Here is a 24119-nt window from a genome sequence, read left to right on the forward strand (position 1 = left end):
ATCAGTAGTTTACCTAATGGGCTCTATGGGCCTAAAATTATATTGATTGTAAGAAAGCCCACCGGTCCACCCACAGGTTTAGGATGTCATTTTCAAGGAAATGCTGCGGTTAGGCCCGTTAGGGTGTAAGCGAGCCGGGCTTGATCGAGCCTGGTTGTGATGGAGATTGGTTTGAAACTAATTTCAGGTCAAGTTGAACATATTTTATCTTCTTTTGAAGTCTAAACTAAGCTTAACTTCGAATCAAGCCGAATACAGTTTTTAATAAATTCAAGTATGTCAGAAGAAGAATCCAATTTAAATTCATATTCATGGTTTATTTTGGCGAAAAATGATATGCTTTGTGCTTTTATTAGCCCCGATGATTAGGCATACTTATGTTGGTCGCTACGTGCAAATTAGCAATCGATGCAGATGTCGTATAACTGTATAATTTAATGCATGTTAAGAATTTTCTTATAAATAGTTCAGAACAAGAGAATAGCAGCTATATATATATATATATATAATAACAAACATGGTTCTTTTTTCTGCAGATTTTGATAATTAATTTATTTTTTCTTAAAATTTTAAAGACTTGATTTTGATTGCTTCGCCAATACTGTGAATGATGATTGCCTGCACACCACTTCTAGAAGAACAACTCTCTTTTACTGTACTCACCCTAGCTTTCAAGGTGTCTCTTTTATATTATGAACAAATATATGTTTTATGATATTAGTCAAAAACATCATTTTTGGGGTTTTAGGACGGTTTCCGGGCAGCTTATCTACCCCCCCCCCCCCCCCCGCCGCCGCCGCCGCCGCCGCCGCCGCATAATCAAGGAAGGAAGGTCTTCATCAAGCAGTTTTTTTTCCCCAATATCATTGAAAGATTTTGTGTGTGTGTGTGTGTGTTTTTTTTTTTTGAGAAAAGGATGGGATTTCCCATCCATTTATTTCATAAGAGGATGGAATGAAATGAGATATAAGACGTTAAAAGAAGTGGAAGGAGTGATTAAGAAGTGGAGTGACTCTAATCTCTGTCCCGAGTGGAGGCAGAAGGTATCAACATAATACCACATCAATACAGGATGAGTATAACATATTTGCATGAGCAATGATGAAAGGGAAAAAAGCACGGCCATATGCACATTTTTTTTAAAAAAAAAGTTGAGAAAAAATAGTTGTTCATCATAAATTTCAGTCCAACTAAATCATTCTCCATCACATCCTCAATGAATCATCAAATAGTAAGGACGGCAATGCTTAACCATTTAGCTCGTTTAATTTGTATGAGCTCATCGTAAATCGAAATAGATTTCTTATTTAATAAAATAGTTGAGCTTGAATTTAAATTTTTATTTTATTTAATAAATAGATCAGCTGATAAATAGATTTTTGATCTATCTTATATTCAATCAAATTCATTTATTTGTTTGACTTATCTTGATTGCCAAGGGAAATGAGCCGAAAATGTGAGGGGTGTGGATAATTTGTAATGGAAAAAAATCCTAATTCAATGCGTCGTATTGTCAATTCTCGAGAAAAATGCTTCGTATTGTCATCATTATTTTTAATGTGAAAAGAAAAAAAACATCAAAACCAGTTAAATTCAATGCAATACTGACAAGGCAGTCCGTTTCCATTTCGCCAGCCCAGCCCAAATGGACGGGATTCACATGACTCAATGTCCAATTCTGTCGAGTCCAAGCTCGACTCAACCCACTCAACCGCACCTAAGTTAAAAAAAGAAATGGAAAAACCCTAACTAAAGCCCCATCGAAGCTCTCCGCTCTCCCTCAGCCTAGGGTTCCCTTCCGCTCTCCACTCTCGGCGGCGACGGCAGTCGAACGGGACCCAGCGGGACGCTCCAACGGCGACGAACTCGAAGATCTCAACGTAAGCCTCTATATCGCTCTTGCTTGTTGGAACGCTCTGCTTTAACTGAGCTGAACCTCTTCCCCTCTGTATTTGGATTCACAATTGACGTTATTGATTGGATTTGTTTTTTAAATATCTCCCACTACTTGGTTTTGATAACATTTTCTTCTCTACTTATTGATGATGGAAGGCTATTTAAGATGGCTCCTTTTGTTTTTTGAAGTTTGAGGTCGACTTGGAGTTCGAAAGCATGTGTTTGAATCAAGTCGTCTATTTGTTGCGTTGCTGTGTTATTGTTGACAGAGTATTTGTTATTTGATAGTGCTGTAGCCGCTATGAATTTTTCGTATAACCGCTATGAATTTTTCTTTCTGATACTTCTTTGCAGTCTTTCCTGATGATTTGGTATTTTTAGTTGGTAATGACTGTCAAGATTTGTGCTTTACATTCAGTTGGGCTTATCTTTGTGGTTACTTCGTCTGATTATACTGCATAACTATTCTTCCACAGATCGTGCAGTTATTTAATGCGATTTCTATATGTGCTTTGATTTAGTAAAAATGAGAATTTATTTGCTTCGTTTTCTACTCTTTTCTCTTATATTATGATATGCTTTCATATGCTTTATGTTGTAATTTGTTAATAGAAGTAACGTATAAGCATTGCTACTGTTAGCATAGTAGAAACATCTAGTAAGGAATGTCTGCCCTACCATTTGAGCCAAGACAAGGATGGTAATGTATACTTTTATAAGTTCAGTACTGAATGGATTTGTGACGATGTTGATTTGTGACTGTGTTATCTGGACGCTTGTGTCCATCTCCTACAATCTGCGTCGGATGTATATTTGAAAAGGATGTATGCCAAACCCTTGAATACTTATCAATATTTTATTCTACTTTTAGAGATTGATAGAAAGTCGGAATCCTTTAACAATGAGTTTGATTTTAGAGATTGAGTAAGAATGTAGGTTTATAAAATTATTTTCCAAAATATCATTTTTTTTCTAAAATCCTTAAAACTAATTGTTAAGTTTGGATGAGAAATATGCATATTGGAAAACTTTAAAAAATCGCATCTTTTAATATTTTCCTTTATACAATATTTTAACATATGTGCCAATTTTGGGGAAAACATACATTAGTTAATTTTTTTTTTCTTTTTCTACATACTCCTACATCTCTTTTTTCCCTCTTGCCATGTTAGACATGCGGACACTTGTCTTTATTTGATTCTTGTGCTCGTGTCCTTGCAAAACTGATTTGCGATGGACTTGATTGTTTTTAACACATGCAATAGTTGTTGGCAATGTACAGTAGATTCATGTAATATGGATAATTAATTGAAAGCAATACAAGTTTTGATAAATAATGCAAATATATGGTGTAAATTATTTTATAGATTCTGTACAAAGTCAATCACTTGGTTGTGCCTAATCACTTGGGCAATTGCCGAGGGGACAGGAGTGTTGATTGCCTTGGGTGGCCTGGGCTATTTGACAACTATGGTTGACTGATAGATTTAAGGGATATTTTGAACTCTGTTGAGGGATTGACTTCTTCTGATCTCAGTTGACTAACAGAAGGGAGATTGGAGATTGATTTGATCTGATCATGAGTTCATAGATTATATTTTGGGCTGAATGGTCTTCGGAGTTAGGTGGTTAAGGTTGATTTTGGGATTTCTTTCTTTTATAAGTTGATGGGGCATTTCATGGACTTTAAGCTTCATAATATTTCTTTTTTTGATAATGTAATGACCCAGGATCTCACCTAAAATGGCTAGCCGGAAGTTATTATTTTGGTTCCTTGATCTTGTATAAGTATCCAAGATCTACCCAGTGAATAACCAATGTAGGACTAAACACACACCCGCACGAGTCCTCACATAATTTTTTAATAATAGGGTTAAAGAGTGCGGAGACAGGATTCGAACTCAGGACCTCTGCTTTGATACCATGTTGAAATCACCACTTATCCTACAAGCTTAAGCTTGTAGAGTTTGAATACTTGCCTGGTAGCTATCTCTGATACCAATAAATCTGTCACGCCCCGAACCTGGGGCTCGGGACGCGAGCAGACGCCGCGCACCTGCAGGGCGGACCCCGCAGGCACGCAAGGCAGATAAATCAGATCAACCATCAATAACTAAATAAAGATAAATTTCAGTTTTCATATCAAATGTCCACATATACATATGTCAAAAGAAAAGTCAATATCTACTAGCTAAATACATCATGATCACTCCATCCCGTAATCCCTATAATCATATGTCATCACCTGCAAAAATGTAAATAATAGGAGTGAGCTAACAGCTCAGTAGGCAACATCATGCAATAAAGTCATCATATAACATGTCATGATGCATATAAAAAGCAGCTAAAACTCATGAATCCAACAAATCCACACGATAATCCGTAAATCCGATCCGAGACTCAAAATAACTCAACCGCATGACTACGGCCACATCACCCAGTGGCATGGTTACATCGAAGTGTCAATACAACTCTCCGCAGAGCCGCTCCACTGAGCCAATGCACCACTGTGCCGCACCCCCTGGTGCCAATCTTACGCTCCACCAAGTCGCTCCGAAGAGCAAAACGCACCCCTGTGCCGCCACTATTCTATCACCGGTGGTCGCGGTGTCGGAACTAGTTCCTCAGTACAAGTCGACAAGGCCAACGTATCATCCCATTGGCGAGGCCTAGACTATAGTCACGCGGTTTTAAAAATCAATAAATCAACTTTCCACATGGTAAATTTCCAAATCAAAGTCATGATAATGCTCCCAATAGTAAAGCACATAACAGTTTATGAAATTAAATATTTAATTCTAATTCTAACACATAATGCTAATAATAAATCATAACATCAACATATGCAGATACATGTTAAAATTCTACTTTAAAGCAATAGGTCACCTACCTGGGCTAGCTTAACAATCCCTGCCACAAATATCACGAACCCCTGATTAAAACATAAACATTAATTATTTAATTAACTAAGAAACATAATTTAAACTAATTTTCAATCCCTTAAACTCCTAAGTTCATAGATCCAAGAATGGGCCCCCAAGATCAAACATAGACCCTAAGAACAAGTAAACCAAAACCCCAAAATCAGAATCCTTGAAACCCAAAGCCAATTGTGGCCCAAAACAGATTAGGCCCAATTGAACCAAACCAGATTATAGGTCCAGATCAGATTTCGGGCCCAAACCAAACCAGCCCACAGATCGAATCATGTCCAACTCAACCCAAAAACAGTTCCCCAGCCCAACCCAAACCAGATTTCACTCAAATCAGACTAACCCAAATTTCTGACTCAGATTCAGACCATAACCAAAACCCATTCACTCAAACTCAGATTAAACCCAATTCACGGAATAGGTGGAACCGATTCATAGCCTCAACCGGTTCAGATTTTGATTCACAAATGAGGCACGGAAATCAAAGCAAGAAAAGCCCAGGAAGAAGAAAGAAGAAGAAGAAGGAAGAGAAGAAGAAGAAGAAGAAAAAGAAGGGGAAGAAAGGAAGAAGGGGTGGCTGGTGGTTCCGGTCGGCCTTCGACGGCCGACCGTGGCCCTCGGCGGCGGCGCTCGGCCAGCCATCGTCGGCCACGCCGCTGTCACGAGCAGCGGAAGAGAAGAAGAACAGAAGGAGAGGAAAGAGAGAGGCCGGGACTGGAAAGCTCGCCCCCCAACCCCCCCCCCCCCCCGTTCGTCCACCTCCGGCCGAACTCCTTTCGGCCCGGATTGACTCCGGCCGGCCACCGTCGGCTGGCCGAAACTCACCAAAAACTTCCCCGAAATAGGGGAAGTGAAACTGAATGACTTTCCATCATTTCTCTCCCTTAGATCCATAAAAAAAAAGTAAATAGGTTGTCTTGCTCACCTCCGGTCGTCGACGAGTAGAAAGATCTGCGACTTCAGTTTGTTGGGCCCAAGGACGGGCTCAAATTCAGATCTTTACACTCTAACCAACTAAAAAAAATTTCGTCCTCGAAATTAAAACATACCTCAATCCGAGAACAAGGCAGGAAACTTCTCTCTCATCTCCTCCTGCAGCTCCCAGGTAGCTTCTCTCTCACTGTGATTGCTCCACTGCATCTTTACATAAGGAATCGTGCGCCTCCTCAAAACTTGGTCCTTCCTATCCACTATACGGATAGGCTGCTCAACATAAGAAAGATCTGCGTGGAGCTGCAAAGGTGCCACTTCAATCACATGACTGGAATCAGCAATATACCTCCTCAACATAGAGACATGGAAAACTGAATGGACCCCCGATAAAGCAGGTGGAAGTGCCAGCTTATAAGCAACAGCTCCAACTCTCTCGAGAATCTCGAATGGTCCCACATATCTCGGGCTGAGCTTACCCCGAACTCCAAATCGCATTACCCCTTTAGAAGGGGACACTCTGAGAAAAACATGATCTCCGATTTGGAATTCCAGATCCCGCCTTCTGATATCAGCATAACTCTTTTGTCTGCTTTGAGCTGCCCGAAGTCGTTCTCTGATCAGCTGAACCTTCTCCACTGTCTGCTGAATAATCTCTGGACCCAGAATCTTCCTCTCCCCCACATCATCCCAACAGATAGGTGATCTACACTTCCTACCATACAACGCCTCATAAGGAGCCATCTGAATACTTGCCTGGTAGCTATTGTTATAAGCAAACTCTACCAACGACAAATAAATCTGAATTTGGGCCCGTCCTTGGGCCCAACGAACTGTAGTCGGCAAGGGGTGCCGACTTCAGTTTGTTCATCGTGGTCTTCCCCACGATCAACACACCGGCCGAACGGCCAGCGAAACCCCCGCACCCCTCTCCTCTCTCTCTCTCTCTCTTCGTGAACTCTCAGAGGAGCCCCCATCCCTCTAAAAACTCATCCTTTCCTCCTCTTCTTTTTCCTTTTTTCTTGGGAGGATCGCCGGAGCCACCGTCGCCGCCGGGAATCTACTCGTCGACGACCGAAGGTGAGCAAGACAACCTATTTACTATTTTTTTTTATAGATCTAAGGGGAGAGAAATGATGGGAAGTCATTCGGTTTCACTTTCCCTGTTTCGGGAAAGTTTTTGGTGAGTTTCGGCTGGCCGACGGTGGCCGGTCGGAGTCAATCCGGGCCGAAAGGAGTTCGGCCGGAGGTGGACGAACCGGGGGGGGGGAGCTTTCCAGTCCCGGCCTCTCTCTTTCCTCTCTTTCTTCCTCTCCTTCTGTTCTTCTTCTCTTCCGCTGCTCGTGACAGCGGCGTGGCCGACGATGGCTGGCCGAGCGTCGCCGCCGAGGGCCACGGTCGGCCGTCGAAGGCCGACCGGAACCACCAGCCACCCCTTCTTCCTTTCTTCCCCTTCTTCTTTTTCTTCTTCTTCTTCTTCTCTTCCTTCTTCTTCTCTTTCTTCTTCTTCTTCTTTCTTCTTCCTGGGCTTTTTTTGCTTTGATTTCCGTGCCTCATTTGTGGATTAGAACCTGAACCAGTTGAGGCTATGAACCGGTTCCACCTATTCCGTGAATTGGGTTTGATCTGAGTTTGAGTGAATGGGTTTTGGTTATGGTTTGAATTTGAGTCAGAAATTTGGGTTAGTCTGATTTGAGTGTAATCTGGTTTGGGTTGGGCTGGGGAACTGTTTTTGGGTTGAGTTGGACATGATTCGATCTGTGGGCTGGTTTGGTTTGGGCCCGAAATCTGATCTGGACCTATAATCTGGTTTGGTTCAATTGGGCCTAATCTGTTTTGGGCCACAATTGGCTTTGGGTTTCAAGGATTCTGATTTTGGGGTTTTGGTTTACTTGTTCTTAGGGTCTATGTTTGATCTTGGGGGCCCATTCTTGGATCTATGAACTTAGGAGTTTAAGGGATTGAAAATTAGTTTAAATTATGTTTCTTAGTTAATTAAATAATTAATGTTTATGTTTTAATCAGGGGTTCGTGATATCTGTGGCAGGGATTGTTAAGCTAGCCCAGGTAGGTGACCTATTGCTTTAAAGTAGAATTTTAACATGTATCTGCATATGTTGATGTTATGATTTATTATTGGCATTATGTGTTAGAATTAGAATTAAATATTTAATTTCATAAACTGTTATGTGCTTTACTATTGGGAGCATTATCATGACTTTGATTTGGAAATTTACTATGTGGAAAGTTGATTTATTGATTTTTAAAACCGCGTGACTATAGTCTAGGCCCCGCCAATGGGATGATACATTGGCCCTGTCGACTTGTACTGAGGAACTAGTTCCGACACCGCGACCACCGGTGATAGAATAGTGGCGGCACAGGGGTGCGTTTTGCTCTTAGGAGCGGCTTGGTGGAGCGTAAGATTGGCACCAGGGGGTGCGGCACAGTGGTGCGTTGGCTCAGTGGAGCGGCTCTGCGGAGAGTTGTATTGACACTTCGATGTAACCATGCCACTGGGTGATGTGGCCATAGTCATGCGGTTGAGTTATTTTGAGTCTCGGATCGGGTTTACGGATTATCGTGTGGATTTGTTGGATTCATGAGTTTTAGCTGCTTTTTATATGCATCATGACATGTTATATGATGACTTTATTGCATGATGTTGCCTACTGAGTTGTTAGCTCACTCCTATTATTTACATTTTTGCAGGTGATGACATATGATTATAGGGATTACGGGATGGAGTGGTCATGATGTATTTAGCTAGTAGATATTGACTTTTCTTTTGACATATGTATATGTGGATATTTGATATGAAAACTGGAATTTATCTTTATTTAGTTATTGATGGTTGATCTGATTTATCTGCCTTGCGTGCCTGCGGGGTCCGCCCTGCAGGTGCGCGGCGTCTGCTCGCGTCCCAGGCCCCGGGTTCGGGGCGTGACAGATTTATTGGCCCATAACCTATGTGGACTAGGGAACACTGCAGCACGGATCCGTTGGGGCTGACCACGGACCAATCGTGGTATTTGTGATTAGATTTGAATAGATATGAACCCTTAGCCTGACGAGGACGTCAGGGCTTGAACGGGGGGAGTATGTGAGGACCTCTGCGGGCGTGTGTTTAGTCCCACATCGGTTATTCGCTGGGTAGATCTTGGGTACTTATACAGGATCAAGGAACCCAAATAATAACTTCCGGCTAGCCATTTTGGGTGAGATCCTGGGTTATTACAGGTAACTAGCTTCATAATATTTTAATGCCTATATTTTTCCTTCTGTTATTCTATAACTGTTTGTTCGTCTAGTGTTGGATCAATAATATAAGGCAATGGGACATTCAAATGACTCTAAGCCCCACATATTTCAATGCCTATATATATAATCCTGTATATGAATGATATCAATGGTTCTGAATGAACCATGATTTCATGGGGTTGGGTAGTTAATGCTCGTCCTTCACTGGTTGAAATTTATTTCATGCCAAAGTGTTAATACAGATGAGATTCCTTTCCTGTATTGCCTCAAAGGCGGAGAGGTTCAATTAGCAATTTCTTGCTTTGCAGCTTTTTGCAGGTAGATCAGTGATGATGATCATGATCTTATGGTTCGAATTATGAATTGGATGCAAATGTTTTATCTGGCAAGAACTCTTGGTCCATTTCCTATACGTAACTGTTCCTTTTTATCCTTCTGTTTGAGATTTTAAAGTTACATAGAAACTTCTTTTATCCAAAAAAATAGGAAGGAGATGATTCATATATTTGATTGCAACTTGATCTTTACGTATGCTCTTTTCATTAAGACTAGGAATGCATTAAGGTTTACACTAGAAGAAAGCTCACTTCAAAGCTTACTTGTTTGGGCTTTCAAACAGATGGTACTGGAAATTAATTGCATTAGATGTGGAGGCTGATATTTTAAAAGTTTTCTATGGTGGCTAGGGTTTGAGTGCTTGTGCATTTGGAACAAACTTTCTCCTTCCTTTTCTAAAATCAGATTATGCCCCCTCCTGTTTGCCTGCCCATTCATTGTGGGCTTGCTAGCATCTCTTTTTGTATATAGGCATTTACTTTGTTATGTTTCTGCTTACTTTATTTGCTGTTTATGCTTGTGCTTAACAAACTTTCTCCTTCCTTTTCCAAAATCAGATTATGCCCCCTCCTGTTTGCTTGCCCATTCATTGTGGGCTTGCTAGCATCTCTTTTTGTATATAGACATTTACTTTTTGTTATGTTTCTGCTAACTTTGTTTGCTGTTTATGCTTGTGCTTATCATGGTCAGTTGGTACTTGCTCTATTAACTGTTCCCTGATTATGCCTTCAGTAGTTGATGCACACTGATGTTGAATTGCTAGATTGCATTTTTGGGTGTTAGTGACTTGAATTTTGAGATAATTTTTTCAGGCCAACTTCTGGTTCTCATAGTGGATTTTCATGTTACTCAGCTGTGTCACTGTACAACATTTTGCTTTGGTTGACTTGGCTGTGCAGCTGGATGAAAGTTGGACTTTGGGGCTAGAATGTGCAATAGGCAGTTTTTTTAAAGATGACACTTAACGATGGAGTGGAGTTTGGAAATTTCAAGAGGAATTTTAAACACAGCTGTGTTTTACTCATTTATTATTAAAAAAATGGTGTTTACTCATCAGGGAGCAATGCTGTTCCACTTAAAATCTCAAATAGTTTGTGACGCATGCATAAGTTTTGTATCCACCCTTTGGACAAGTTCTTCAGATTATGTCCACATTAAATCTTTATGGAGTTTCTCTTGGAATTTGAAGGAAAAGAATAATAGGCTCTGTCCATTTGCACCGACAAAAAATGTTTACAGCAAAATTAAAACAAGTATATATCAAGAAAACTTTGAAACAAGCTGGGTTTTCTAGGTTGCGCTCATTGTATCTTTGACTGAAAAAAATGTCAACGTGGTGACTGGAAGGGGACCTTTTGACTTGTTTGTACTGCTTCAAGTCTATCCCACGGGTATTATGTTTTGTCATGTGGACACCCCTATGGATTCAAGGTGTGGGAAAATCACATGTAACTGGGCATCCCTTCTTCGACCACCCTGCATTACTTATCTTACATGGAGCATTCATTCTGCTCAAAATTTTATCTTTTTTGTCTAAAAAATGTTTCTAATTCTGAAGGGAAAATTGAATATCAATGCTATCCCCTAGGTGTAACCAGCTCCAAGTAAATTAGCACTGGATAAAAATATGCTAACATATACAAATAATTTGGTTCATGTCATGTGATACGTTTATACAGTCTTATAGAGATGCTGGTCAAAATAAAAAAGTATATGCTATGTTTAAAACTAAGTTTAATTGTGCTTATTTTGCATTTGGCTCTCTTCTTGAGCATGTGTTACACTGGATATGCTCAGTTGGGATTAAATTAGGTTCTTCCTTCTTATGTCAGTAATTCCAGGTTGGAAGCTCTCACACAGCTGTTATTAGAACAGGGAGACAAGCTAGGGGAGAAGTTTTCTTGTTGCACCTCTGAAAGTGGAAAAGCTCTTTGCCTTCACCCAAGTCGTTGGAATTTACTGCTCATTCGCTTGAGCTTCTTTGAAACAGGTACTCAACTATTTATTTCTGGTCCCATCTTTTTGTTCCTTTTTTTCTTTTCAAGTTTGTCAGGCATGAATACATACTTCTCAGGTAGTTGAATTGGTGTTCTCTTGGTCGCAGCTGATAATGTTGAAAATAAAGACTCCAAAGACACATCGTGCTAAGCGGGCACTTGAAAAGCATGCCCCTAAACTCGTAAGTTCTTGAATGTTTTTCTTTCTGCAATGCCCTTTTGGTTTATCTATACCCATAGGTGCATTTTAAGGGAAATCTGATTGTTGAGGTTCATTTTGTGCATTTCTGCAGGTGGAGAATGGCAAGAAAACACTCATTCTTCATGGTACCAAGACTAGCAACGTACTGAACTCTGTATTAACTCAGATTTATCATTTGAAAAGAGATAGTGCCGTAAAGTACACCAAGAAAAATGAAAACATCAGGCCTTTTGAAAGTGGTGGTGAAACATCTTTGGAGTTTTTCTCTCTCAAAACTGACTGCAGTCTCTTTGTGGTAAGCCAAGCACAGAAGGCCATTCTAACTTATCTTTTCATCCATGAGTGCTGTCTTTTTATCCTCCAATTCGTGTCATCCATTTGGTTCTTATTACTGTTCTCATATAATTCTGGTTGCGAGCAACTGTTGTGCAAAATAATTCAACATTTAAAACTCAATTCTCAAGATTTTCTAGTATGTCTTGTAACTCAAAGGCATCCAATAGTTCTATATACGTTGCCCTGCTTCCCTCAGTTATGATATCATTGAATTGTAAACTTTTCCTAAAAAGAGCAAAATACCAGTTCATGGTCATTGGTGACATATCAAGTCCTTGTTACATGCTATTAGCAACTGTCAATTAATAGTATTTCTTTCCAGAACTTTCTGCCTGTGGCTTTTGTACTGTATTTTCTCAATGTGCAAGCAATCAATGTTATCTTATTCTTTCTTCCGTATTGTTCCTCACCCCTTCTCTCTTTCTCTCTCCCCCCCCCCCCCCCCCCCGCCCCCCCAGCACATACATGCATAAAAAAAAGAGTTCATCATCTTCTCAAAGCAATACTCCTGATCAATATATGTCAGAGTGAGATCGTTGCAGATTGGATGTAACTTTCTCAATGGTCCTACTAATTAATTGACAACTCTCTGGCCTTGTGATTGCAGTTACTTGTTAACTGGTTCTGATAAGCAGAGAATTATAATAACTATTTGACATGCATTATCTTAATTACTTTATCTTGTTATTGCCTCATTCTAAAGATAATCACTGTAATTTGATTTGCAGTTTGGTTCTCATTCAAAGAAAAGACCCAACAATCTAGTTCTTGGGCGGATGTATGATCATCATGTTTATGATCTTGTTGAAGTAGGAGTGGAGAGCTTCAAACCTATTGACTCATTCGAGTATGACAAGAAAATAACACCACGAATTGGATCAAAACCTTTCTTTGCTTTTATAGGAGAAGGCTTTGAGAGTGTTGAAGAGTTAAAACACCTGAAGGAAGTATTGCTTGATCTTTTTAGAGGAGAGGTTGTTCATTTGATATCATGTCTACATATTACATAGACTTGGTTTGTGGAACAAATTATAGAAACTCGTGGTTTTGGCTCATCTAGGTTGTGGAAAATTTGGACCTTGCTGGTGTAGATCGTGTATTTGTATGCACTGCCATCTCATCGACTACAGTCTTCTTGACACATTGTGCTCTCCGCCTGAAAAGGTCAGGCACGTCTGTTCCTAGAATGGAGCTGGTAGAAGTTGGACCTTCCATGGACTTGGTAGTTCGGCGTCATCGTCTTCCCAATGACAGCTTAAAGAAAGAAGCAATGAAGACTGCTTCTGATCAGCCTAAGAAGAAGGTTAATAAAAAAAATTCCTCAATCCTAATTTCTGTTTATTTGGGATGATAGTAGAATAGGGGCATCTTGTGATGTTTAATTTCCAACTTTGCACTTTGTGGCTAAGATCTAATGGTTGTCCCAGGGGATTACAAGAAATTGAATGCCCCATTTGCATTTTTTGCCATTTTTCCCTACAAAAATCCTCCACCATTTTTTGGCTACTGCTATTTTAAATCAAGCTGTGCATTATTTGTAGGCTCAACCTGATTTCACACTTCCATGCCTCAAGGTTGACACTTCTATTTTCTTGCAGATAAAAAATGTAAGCAGCGACATTGTGCAAGGAAAAATAGGGAAGATCTACATTCCAGACCAACAGGTTGAAATCCAAGCTTGCTTGTGTTTAATGATTAGTATAAGAATATCCATTATCATCGTTAACACACTGTATTCCTTTCATGAATTATGCTTATTTGTTTAGGTTGGAAATATGCCTTTATCAAATGAGATAAAGGGACTGAAGAGGGAACGCCGTGAAGCCAAGAAAAACAAGGTTAATGGAGACCATCAATCAAAGAAAAGAAAGACTGATCCTCTCTAGTTTTCAGAGGTTGCTCTCTCTCATGCTACTGGCCATGTGACACTGAAGAAATTGTGTGTTCGTGCTGAATGTTTGATAAAAATTTCTTCTCATTATGGAATCAACACCAAGTTAGCAGTCAAAATTGAAAGCAATTGAAAATTCTTGGAAGATCAAGGCAATTGAAATTTTGACACATCGTTATTGAATTGATTTTTGATATATAGCATTGGAATCAGATGCCTGGTAGGTCTTTCATGAAAGCATGTGTAGGATAGAGTTCATACGTAAGTTGTATCTCATGATTGATGTGCTTTTTGATATCGAATTTTTTAGAGTAATTGGAATTGAGACATATTACATAGCTTGAAACCAGGAAATCTAGTGGATGGAGTGCTTTTGGATGTAATTCCACCATCCAACTTAGGCTTTTGTTATGGTACAGCAGCTGTAGTAATAGGGATAGCGGGACTATATAATGTTATAATGTATAAAATGAGGCTTTTGTTATAATACATGTGGTACATTATACAAAAGCATCACAAGAGTACTGATTGTAATTGTGATGGCAGCTTGATTTAATGATAATTTTCTTCACTTGCTAGGAAAAGTGATCTAAATTCTACCAAGAAACCATAACAACATTAATTATAATCTAGTTTTAGAGAACGTTCTGACTTATATAACGTGGTTCAAAACTGCATACGCTCGTGTCATGAGAGAACATTCTAAACTCCTTGCCAGATCAAAAAAGAAAAGAAATCCACCAGAAAGACCCTTAAAAGCCATCATATCACAGCTAATTTAGCCTTCTGTAATTCAACAGAGCATGTTTGTTGAACCATTCAATAAATTTATAGTAAAATTAAAATTAGTGATCCAGGCGCATGAAGGATAGATGACTTTTGAGATTGAATCATGTAACCTAGACCTTTCTTTCCTTTGCTCAAGCTTGTAATCCAAATATACAGAACATATTTAGCCAAGTTTGCAACTCAAGCATGTAGTCAATCACCTGAGTATGATCTACGGTCCAACTCAGATTGGTAGTCTTAGTCAAGGTATGTCATATTTAGTCAAGGTATGTCATATCAATCCGAATTTGACGTACCGATTTGGTATCGGTATTCGGTACAGATGGTATACCGATGCTCAGTATGCTAAAAAAATCGGTATCAGTATTCGATATGGATAATGTACCGACATTCGGTATATCAAAAAGTTTTATACCATATTGTATCGATACTGTGCTAATGTGGCATCAGTATAGTTCAATACCGAGACGATGAATCTTAGCTTTAGTAATTAAGTCTCCCATCTATATGTCTGCTTTAAGTCTACAACATGTACCTAAGGCTCTCCCCCTCTCTCTCTCTCTCTCTCTTACTAAGACAGGAGGATATCCGGTCAATCTAAAGGGACGGTGAAGTCCACGCTAGATCTACAACCCAAGTCTTGCAGACAACTTTGAGCACTTTTTGGCAGCCAACCATGTGCCATGGGCGCTAGCACTGCACAAAACCAAGCTCTGTACTTCCAACTTTTTCTTGATTTCGCACTGACCCTACTCAGGTCCAATTAAGTCCATTTATGCCTCTAATGTCAACCGATTAAACTATCGCCTTAACTCAAAGCGAATAAATGCCTAAAACCATTGGATAATGGATGAATAATCCAGTGCATTCATTTGATATAAAGGCCAATAACTAAGCGAATTTACATATTTTATTACAATCAGATGCTTATAATGAATTTCCATTTGTGAAAGCTTTCCAATCCTATAACCCTGCTTACAAGACTTTCCCATCTTCTCCTCTCAATAACAATCCAAATGATACTTTCAACCAACATCAAAGATGTGAGAGACAAACACAGTGACATCTAGCACCAGCAGCGCAGCAATTGGAAAGACAAGGCCAAGAAGTTGAACGTATATTGCCAATAGCAATTAAGACAGAGCCCTTATTTTTATTTCAAATATGTTCTTGCTTTATATGCAGTGATCTACTCCAATTATTTGGTCCTCCCCGTCCCCCCCCCCTCCTTTTTCCTTTTTTTTTTCTTAATAAAGGCTCGTTCGGAAGCTTCGGTCGAGGATAAAGCCACCCCTTCTCCATGCTCCAACGTGAGTATTCACGAGGACGGCTCCTCTCACCGCCCGCCACGTGTCCGCCAAGAACGTGCGTGCTTCCTTCGCCGCCAGGTCAACAACATGACATACCAATCGAGCTATGTGAACACCACCACTCGGTGGTCAAACCAAGGCAAGGTACCATAACAATATATCAGTGCATTTTTTGAGGGATTCGCCACCCCCACCCCCTTAAATCCAGAAGATCCGACATTAAAAACACTTGGATCTCCGGAGCCTAGAAAGGAGGTCATTACGGGTTCAAAACATGGAAGGATGATCTGTTTCTTTCCCTCAATTGGAGATCAAATCACGGGTTTCCTTTCTCCATTTGCATCAAATCACGGAGCTCACGCCATGCCTTGGATCCCACACTGCCTCTCTAAAGCGGGTGCCGTTGTGGTATAAGCTTTCGGAGTCGCAGTCGGAAAGCAGTATGAACACATATTACGCCGGTCAGTAAGGATCCAAGCTGCGTTAGTCCAGTGAAAAAGAAAAAAAAAGGTAGGCGACTGCAAGAAGAGAACCGAGGAAGAAAGGAAGAGAGTTTGGACTTCTAACTCGTAACCAAGTGTGAGGCCAAATTCTACTGTGGTACATTCGGTCACATCACTGCTGGAACTTGGCAGTGGTAGGTACCTTTCACTCCCTTCTTGCTTGAACATTTTGTTTTCTTCGTCTCTCTAATATCTTTGCATCCACCAGTGTTCATCTTTCTTTCTTCCACCTTTGGGTTGTCGCAGGCTTTTGGCTGAATCTTGGATATATAGAGAAGAAGAAAGTAAAAAGAGGGGGAGAGAGAGATGGAGGATGCTGCTAGAAACGATCTCATGCAGCAATTCTATAGAAATCCTTCGCTATCTATCTCCAAGCCACCGCAGAATCCTTCCGAAGGCCTGCGAAGCGGTGGGCCCTACCGCCACTTCGGCCCGGCTGTCAGCCCGGGGACCGGCCGCCGGCCCGGCATTCCCCCCGCCTCCCCATTCTCCCATTTCCCTCCCTCCGCCGCCCGCTCGCCGCCGTCCCTCGCCGCTGGCGGTCCTTTCCACCATTCGCGGTCTCTCTCTCAGCCGGCTTTCTTCTCTCTCGATTCCCTGCCTCCTCTGAGCCCGCCTCCGTGCCGGGATTCCACGCCGACCACCTCCCTCTCCGACTCGATGTCCGCCGATGTCTCCATGGAGGACCATGACGCCAGTTCCCTCTCCCCGCCGCTCCCCCCGAAGGCCGGTGGCGCCTCCCGGGCGGCCGGGGCCGGCCTGCCTCCCTATAAGGCCCACCGCCGCTCGCAGAGCGAGATCCCCTTTGCGTTCTTCCAGTCTTCACCCCCACCGGCGCACGCCCCGCCGCCGGCGCCGCTGCAGGTGGTGAAGCTGGAGTCCGACTGGGATCGGCGTTTGGATGGTATGAGTGCCGACGGAGTCGGTGAGAAGAAGGTGGAAGCGGATTCGGGCGATGATTTCTTCAATGCCTATATGAATTTGGAGAGTTTGGATACTCTGAACTCTTCGGAGGAGAAGCGCGGGGATTTGGATAGCAGGGCAAGTGGAACGAAGACGAACGGCGCCGATAGCAGCGAGAATGAAGCTGAGAGCTGTGTGAATGAAGGTGGTGGCAGCGGTGTCAAATTGTGGCCGAACCATAGCCCGTTGGTGCAGAAGAGGGAAGGGGCCAAGCGGAGCGCGGCGGGCAATCCAGGTCCCATTGGAACGACTACTCGGCACTGCAGGAGCCTTTCGATGGATAGTTGCATGGGCAGGTTGAATTTTGGCGAGGTGTCGCCCAAGAAGCCACCTTCCCCAGGATTCCTGGCAGCGCAAACCCCGCAAGCCAATTCAAAGGATGGAGCATCGAACATGTTTAGCTTAGAGTTTGGAAATGGGGAGTTTAGTCCTGCCGAGATGAAGAAGATCATGGCGAATGAAAAGCTTTTGGAGATGGCATCGACGGATCCAAAGCGCGTCAAGAGGTGCTTTGACATGTTAATTCTCTCTGTACATGTTCTATTTGTAATTGAGAAGTGAAGTGGGATGGTGTGAGTGGATGCAGATAGACTTCCCAACTTACCTTTTTGATCTCTTAATGTCAGGATTTTGGCAAACCGGCAGTCAGCTGCACGTTCTAAGGAACGCAAGATGAAGTATATTGCAGAATTGGAGCGCAAGGTGCAGACCTTGCAAACAGAGGCAACCACATTATCAGCACAGCTGACTTTGCTACAGGTGAGCTATCTGAACCTTTTTATCTGTAAAGATGGGTATTTGCTGTTTGTGAAGCCAACTTTCTTCTTCGTTCTCCTCCCAGAGGGACTCGGCTGGACTTACAAGTCAGAACAATGAGTTGAAGTTCCGGCTTCAAGCTATGGAGCAGCAGGCGCAATTAAGAGATGGTAATATGCTTTCACTTTCAATGGTGGTGTTTGGATATTGATACTACACTAGTAAATGAAACAAATGGTATTCTTAATCTTTATGTAGCAAGCAGAAACCACATTGAATACTTAAAGCAACAGTATCGGCTTCAAACTAACCAGTGATATTCCAATTTTAGTTTCATTTGTATAGTCCTCTTCAGAGATGGCTTGTTTTGAGCATCAGAAAATTTGCTGATACACTATTGATTGTTCTTTAGAGTTTGTAATGATTTAAGATATTGAAGTGTCATGTGCCTTTGCAGAACGTTAGGTTCCATGATATGACTGTAGTGTAGAAACACAATAAATTTTATGCATTAGCACTGAAGGATACACAGCCATCCTTGTGCATATACTTTCGGTATGAAAGGGTACATTCAGGTTTTACCTATTTTCCTATTGAGATTATTTTTACCACTTCACGGTGACAAGCTGACATGTCAAGGGCCTTAGAACATCAGGATTGAGAGTGTGAAGGGGTTAGAAATGAGAGAGTGAATAGAAGAAATGATAAGTTTATGGATATTTGCTCAAAAGAAAGGAAAAAAAACAGATGTTTGTACTCGTGGAATGGGCATCACAACATCGTTCAAGATCTCGTTTAAAATAAAATTTTATGAAACCTTGATGTTTGATATTATCTCAACAACTGGAAATTTTGCCACTATATATGGTCCAACATGGTTCAGTTGCTTCTAGAGTTTGATTGCTTTAAAAATTGGTGTCAACTAACATATGAGACTACCAATCTCATATCTTCATTTCTATGGTCCTTTAGATAATCTGATCTTCACTTTACATGCAAATATCAGCTAACATTTCTATTACCCATTGAAGCAATAGAAATTCATCTTTTAATTCCTCATGAGAACTAGCTACAACAAACCACATCACTTATCCTCTTTCATTCAGCAGCCCCACTTTCTTGCTTAATTAAACTATTTTCTCCAAATCACAATATATCATCCCAGCCAAGAAGAACTTAGCTCCAATAAATTTGTTTTTTTTCCAGAAAAATGATTCCTTTATATTTACATCTTCTTCAACTACAACCTGATCCATGGGATATTGTGATGTGATTTACATTGATCCATGGATCAATTTCTAGTTTACATTCTGGTATCAATTTGACATGGACACTACATCTGATCAGTTCTGCACTCTTAGTAGCCCAAGAGGATATGCATTGGTGATGGATGCAGTGTCACATCAAATCCCCACTCTTAATAAGGGATAATAGAAAATTTGAGTAGATTCTCTATCCACATAAGCATGTTGACCTCTGTCCTAATAGTACAAAGATCTACATTCTTTTCAACTTCCCAAGGTGATGGGTTCATAGAACCTCCATTCTTGATTCCTGATGTGCAATATCATTAATTGCATTTGACCTATTTGTGAAGGCTTATCTATCACCTCTAGTCTCCGTTCTTAGTTTGCTTTGATCCGTATATGACAAAAATTATAGTGTGGCTTTTTCTTCCATTTCTTTTCCACCTTGGCTAACTCGGTCTCATTTCCCATCTATTTGTTGGATTCTGTTTCCTCCTGATAACTTATGACTATAGCCATTTCCATGTAGGATAGGCCCTGGCTTTAGGGCAAGCTTTCTTCTCTTATTGAAAAAAAGGGCATTCCATTGCATGAGGCTCCCACCATTGTAAGGTTTGGGGAGGTCAGATATGCGCACCTTACCTCCATGTGTGGAGAGGCTGCTTCCGTGTTTCGATCCTATGACACCCACATTACAATAGAGCAACCTTTATTGCATCAAGACCTGTCTTCCAAGCTTTCTTCTCTTATAATACAACAGTCTTCCTATAGTTGTTTGCCCTACTTATATTACTCTCTTGTGATTTCAATAGGAAAGCCTTGTTATCTCTTCCATCTTGCATTGTTCAATGATAACATTGGAGTCCTATAATTGGTTCCACAATTAGTTCTTCAGCCTAGTTTGGAAATGAGATCAAGAATTCTTTGCTAATGAAGTGATGTCAAAAAGGCTTATTACTTACCAAACAAATCCTACTGCATTTATATATAAACAATGGTTCATCATGATTGTGCACGAAAAGCACTTTGAATATTGATTCATTGCTAGAGATGGCTTAGAACTAATAGTTCATTATCTAATGGATCTTTCCATTCTAATACTCTTTGTGAGACTTATCAGTATTTATCAAATATGGTACTATCTAACAAGATGTTATTGGATAAAATGACAAACACATTGTTGAGAAAGAGATGGCTTTTCATAGATGACAAACATTTGATTCATGTAATGGGAGAGATTTTTCATTGCTTAGTCGTGAAGATATGTGGCTGTGGAAGGGGATTAAGTGGGATGAATCATTGTTATCCTAATAAGTATTTTAATTCCAGGTTTCATGGGTATAGGGTGGGATAATTTTTTTTGTTTGGCTATTTTTTTATTCCCATCTCATGATCACATTGTACTAACAGCACATTATTTGTCTTTCCTCATTTTTATGGTTACCTTTTCTAATAAAAAGGCATCTTTTAATCTTTCAATAATTAAGAGGGTTAAAGATATGGTATAGGAAATATGGGGAACCTAGAGAGCCACCAATCCTCGGTTTTCTCTTGTTTGACTGAACTGTCAGGAATTAGCAGTTCCTAGGGTCATTTTGCTGCATATGGCACTCATCGAGGGATAAAGATGGGGATAACTCTATTATCCCAGCCCTTATCCTGCTTCCAAACTAGCCCTTGGTTTTAACTCGAGATTGTGAACTATCATTTCTAAACCTGGTGAAAGGGGAACGATGAGGAATACCAGTCATGGAAGCATTAGTAGAAAGATGAGTATTGTATCTTGGTATAGCTTGGTGGTGGTCTTAATGTTCTCAGAGCATGACTGCATTAGTTATGCCCTGGTGCTAAAATGCATGCCGAAACATATATATCAGTTATCCATAGCATGCACTACGATGTTCAAAATGCCTAAACATGAAGTCGAAATGTTTTGGAAACTTTTTAGTTGTTGCTGATGGGTCCGGTCGTCAGCAAATGAACAGGAACATGGCATATATGTTGTGATTCATGGTTGGGAAATATTCAGTTGGCCCTTATGACTTAAGATATAGAGAATATGGTGAACAGTGTGGCTTACCATCTTGAATGTCTACTTTGGATTTTTGCACAGGAATTAATGTTGTGTGTACATGCATTTATGTGTGCTGAACTTTCTGCCTTCCCCTAGTTTTCTTCTTAAGGCGATGTCACTGATCCATGTTGACCTACTTGGATAAAAGTTGAATTGGATTTAGTCATATATGCAGTGACCTTTGGAGAGAAGCTTCTTCCAGTCCCAGCAACTCCCCATGTTGACTAATCCGCTCGCCTCTTCTTGACCAATGCTAAAACCCATTTATAGTATCTGTAGCATTCTTGAAACTAAGCAAGCTAGCGAGGTCCATTTTTATCTGATGCTCAACAATTTGAGTAAATGAAAATCTGTCTTTTAATTCAGCTATTTCTATCTGCATTTCGTTGAAACCTTGAAAGTTGAAACCAAATGCTGTGGTTTACATGCTTAGTGTATACATGCTCAGGTTATCTAGCTTCCTGGTTTACCAGTGCCATTGCCCTTGTTTAACAACTACCTGCATGAATGTCAACCCCATGGCATAATGACACCTGTGTTCATGTTGACTACATAGGGCACAATTGAACCATGAAAATACTCAGAAATAAGATTTATACTTGCATGCATGCATAATACAGACACATACAATAGAATAATGTCACAGTTCAATGCACAAAATGTAAACATTTGTAATCAGACATATGCCATAATATTTTTTGTTTTTCCAACCTATCATATTGATGCTTCACTATAAGAGTCCTCTATTTGAATACTGAAACGGAACTGTTTGGTAATACATCATGTAGCATTAAACGAGGCACTGACTGCGGAAGTTCAGCGACTGAAACTTGCTACTGGAGAGCTGGTTAATGGCCGTGCATCAAACAGCTTGAATCAGCAAATACCAATCAACCCTCAAATGTTTCAGCAGCAGCAGCAGCAACCTGCACAGCTCCCTCTCTATCAATTTCAGCAGCAGCAGCAGAACAATGCTGGCATGCATCAGGAAGCAAAAAAATAATTTAGAGGTGCACTAAAAGATATAAGGCTGAAATTAGTGAAAGTTTCATCTAGATGTTCTTTCCACCATTTTAGGTAAATGAAGTAAAATTCCACCATTTGTTAATCCAGTTAAAGAGGAGGTCGTATGCAATTTATCATGCTTAGATATTCTTTCAGACATTTGCCATCTTATTTATTTGTTGGATTTTCATATGAATATAAGTATTTTTTTTATCTTTGTAATTATAATATTTGTTACATATGTCGTGGATGAAAGAACTTGGAGAAAAATGTTCTTGATGACTTTTTTTTCAGTTATATGATTTGTTTATCTTTCAACAATTGTGTAGGGTTCTTTGCAAACTTGTTTTATGTTGCACTTGTTTCTCTTCTGGTGCTTATCCTACTCAACTGAGATCTCAAGCTGTTAAAAGAAACAGCTAGAATTTAGCTTGCTGTTCAGATGTAAGAACTTCCCTGAACATGGCCTGTCCCGGCAGAGAGACTGTTATATGGAACTCGAGTCTCTGCATGCCTTCCATGGATTGCCAGGTTGTGCTGAGAATGATGGCTTACTATTATTCACAATAACTTTGGTGACAGAGGCTGTCAGGCATGAAATGATCGACGCCAGGTGAAGTTATCATGGATGAATACGCAAGTATGTTGCGGTATTCGTTTATATGTTGTTTGTTGGATGGTAGTCTTCGATAAAAGTTTAAGATCGAGCTATTGATGCTTTTTTGGTGAATTGATGTTGCAATTTCATTATGACTATTATGACCTACAGTTTTCTTCTTTCGCTGCTGTCCTACTTGCCCTATATATGAAACATGTTCGTCGTTTTATAGCTTCAAAAGGTGGCACTAGCATGCTTAACAGTTTCCTATTTACTGGCATAATGGAGTAATGATTTGTTCGTCAAGGGGTTGATTCTTTGAAGCAGAGATTCCTCAGTCTTGATCCCTCCACCATAAAGCCTTCAAGAACGCACCACCACCTTTGAGATCTTGACAACCTACCTTCGGAAAATTTTCAGACATATATTACACCAAGTAAATATCTCTGTTAAGCCACAATATAATCATCATTATGAAGTCTGTAACACCAGAAGCGTACCATTGTTAAATTGAATGAGAAAGCAGAGGGATATGGAACCTTAGAGAATGCAATGAAACAGCATACGTCAAAGAATAGACCCTCCTGCAACTTGGCAAAATGTGGGAAATTAACTGAAATATAGAATCCAAGAGAAGAGGTGACACCAATTTGTTGCTTCGAGACAGAGAATGAGCAAGGGGGTCTAAAAATCTAGCCCTAAAGTCTTCTTTTGACTTTTATATTTTAAAAAATATACATCAATGAGTCACATACTAAACGATAGTGTGTAAAGCAATAGTGCAATAAATTAATGATACCTACATATTACCTTCTAGAGAATACAGATTAGCTAAGTTTTCAAAGATGACATCCATTTCTATGCTATGTTTTCAAAAATGATGGCTACTAATATTGGATGGTGGCATCAAATGTTTCACTCCTGCATGTCTCATTAAATTACGCAAGAGTTAAAAATTATACTATACTATAGAACACACCAGTCTTAGCATTTGTCGAGACATTGTCATCCATTAGCAAGGTGTTTTACATCTTCATTTAAGTAAAAAAATTATATTATTTTTTGGCTGAAGAGAGTGAGAAGACAAGCACA

At 40.2% G+C, this 24119-nt stretch overlaps 3 protein-coding genes across 13 annotated transcripts; 2 read left to right on the forward strand and 1 right to left on the reverse strand.

Moving 5' to 3' along the window:
* Nucleotides 1–1705: 1705 nt before the first annotated feature.
* LOC103716896 (ribosome production factor 2 homolog) lies at nt 1706–14292 on the forward strand. Of its 10 annotated transcripts, none has more exons than XM_088723658.1 (9): nt 1751–1880; nt 8472–8517; nt 11189–11346; nt 11431–11535; nt 11647–11850; nt 12620–12865; nt 12952–13194; nt 13490–13555; nt 13658–14292. In XM_088723658.1, the coding sequence occupies exons 4-9, from the start codon at nt 11467–11469 to the stop codon at nt 13775–13777; spliced, it is 948 nt and encodes a 315-aa protein (XP_088579784.1). In that variant the 5' UTR covers nt 1751–1880; nt 8472–8517; nt 11189–11346; nt 11431–11466; the 3' UTR covers nt 13778–14292. The 10 variants fall into 10 exon arrangements, with proteins under 10 accessions (XP_008803313.3, XP_008803312.3, XP_088579784.1 ...); XM_088723654.1 differs by having other exon boundaries at nt 11461–11535; nt 13658–13965; XM_088723657.1 differs by lacking the exon at nt 8472–8517 and adding an exon at nt 7785–7826 and having other exon boundaries at nt 1752–1880.
* LOC149753406 (uncharacterized) lies at nt 5880–6503 on the reverse strand. Its single transcript, XM_089923744.1, has one exon. The coding sequence runs from the start codon at nt 6501–6503 to the stop codon at nt 5880–5882; it is 624 nt and encodes a 207-aa protein (XP_089779870.1).
* Nucleotides 14293–15881: 1589 nt separating the features above from the next.
* LOC103716895 (bZIP transcription factor 29-like) lies at nt 15882–22750 on the forward strand. 2 transcript variants are annotated; one of them, XM_008805089.5, is made up of 5 exons: nt 15882–16518; nt 16631–17853; nt 17974–18106; nt 18189–18273; nt 22213–22750. In XM_008805089.5, the coding sequence occupies exons 2-5, from the start codon at nt 16691–16693 to the stop codon at nt 22425–22427; spliced, it is 1596 nt and encodes a 531-aa protein (XP_008803311.3). In that variant the 5' UTR covers nt 15882–16518; nt 16631–16690; the 3' UTR covers nt 22428–22750. The 2 variants fall into 2 exon arrangements, with proteins under 2 accessions (XP_008803311.3, XP_088579777.1); XM_088723651.1 differs by having other exon boundaries at nt 15996–16522.
* Nucleotides 22751–24119: the final 1369 nt, after the last annotated feature.

The sequence above is a fragment of the Phoenix dactylifera genome, chromosome 6 (genome assembly GCF_051530095.1).
Source record: "Phoenix dactylifera cultivar Ajwa chromosome 6, Ajwa_hap1_PhDact_Kaust_v1.1, whole genome shotgun sequence".
NCBI classification, from domain to species: domain Eukaryota; kingdom Viridiplantae; phylum Streptophyta; class Magnoliopsida; order Arecales; family Arecaceae; genus Phoenix; species Phoenix dactylifera.

Excerpts from the sequence above, each read along its gene's own strand:
- LOC149753406 (XM_089923744.1), bottom strand. The coding sequence starts at position 6,503 with ATGGCTCCTTATGAGGCGTTGTATGGTAGGAAGTGTAGATCACCTATC.
- LOC103716896 (XM_008805091.5), top strand. The coding sequence starts at position 11,467 with ATGTTGAAAATAAAGACTCCAAAGACACATCGTGCTAAGCGGGCACTT. Across the intron at positions 12,866-12,951 it reads TTGATCTTTTTAGAGGAGAG|GTTGTGGAAAATTTGGACCT; the intron begins GTTGTTCATTTG and ends TGGCTCATCTAG. Across the intron at positions 13,556-13,657 it reads TCTACATTCCAGACCAACAG|GTTGGAAATATGCCTTTATC; the intron begins GTTGAAATCCAA and ends TTATTTGTTTAG.
- LOC103716895 (XM_008805089.5), top strand. The coding sequence starts at position 16,691 with ATGGAGGATGCTGCTAGAAACGATCTCATGCAGCAATTCTATAGAAAT. Across the intron at positions 17,854-17,973 it reads GATCCAAAGCGCGTCAAGAG|GATTTTGGCAAACCGGCAGT; the intron begins GTGCTTTGACAT and ends TCTTAATGTCAG. Across the intron at positions 18,107-18,188 it reads CACAGCTGACTTTGCTACAG|AGGGACTCGGCTGGACTTAC; the intron begins GTGAGCTATCTG and ends TTCTCCTCCCAG.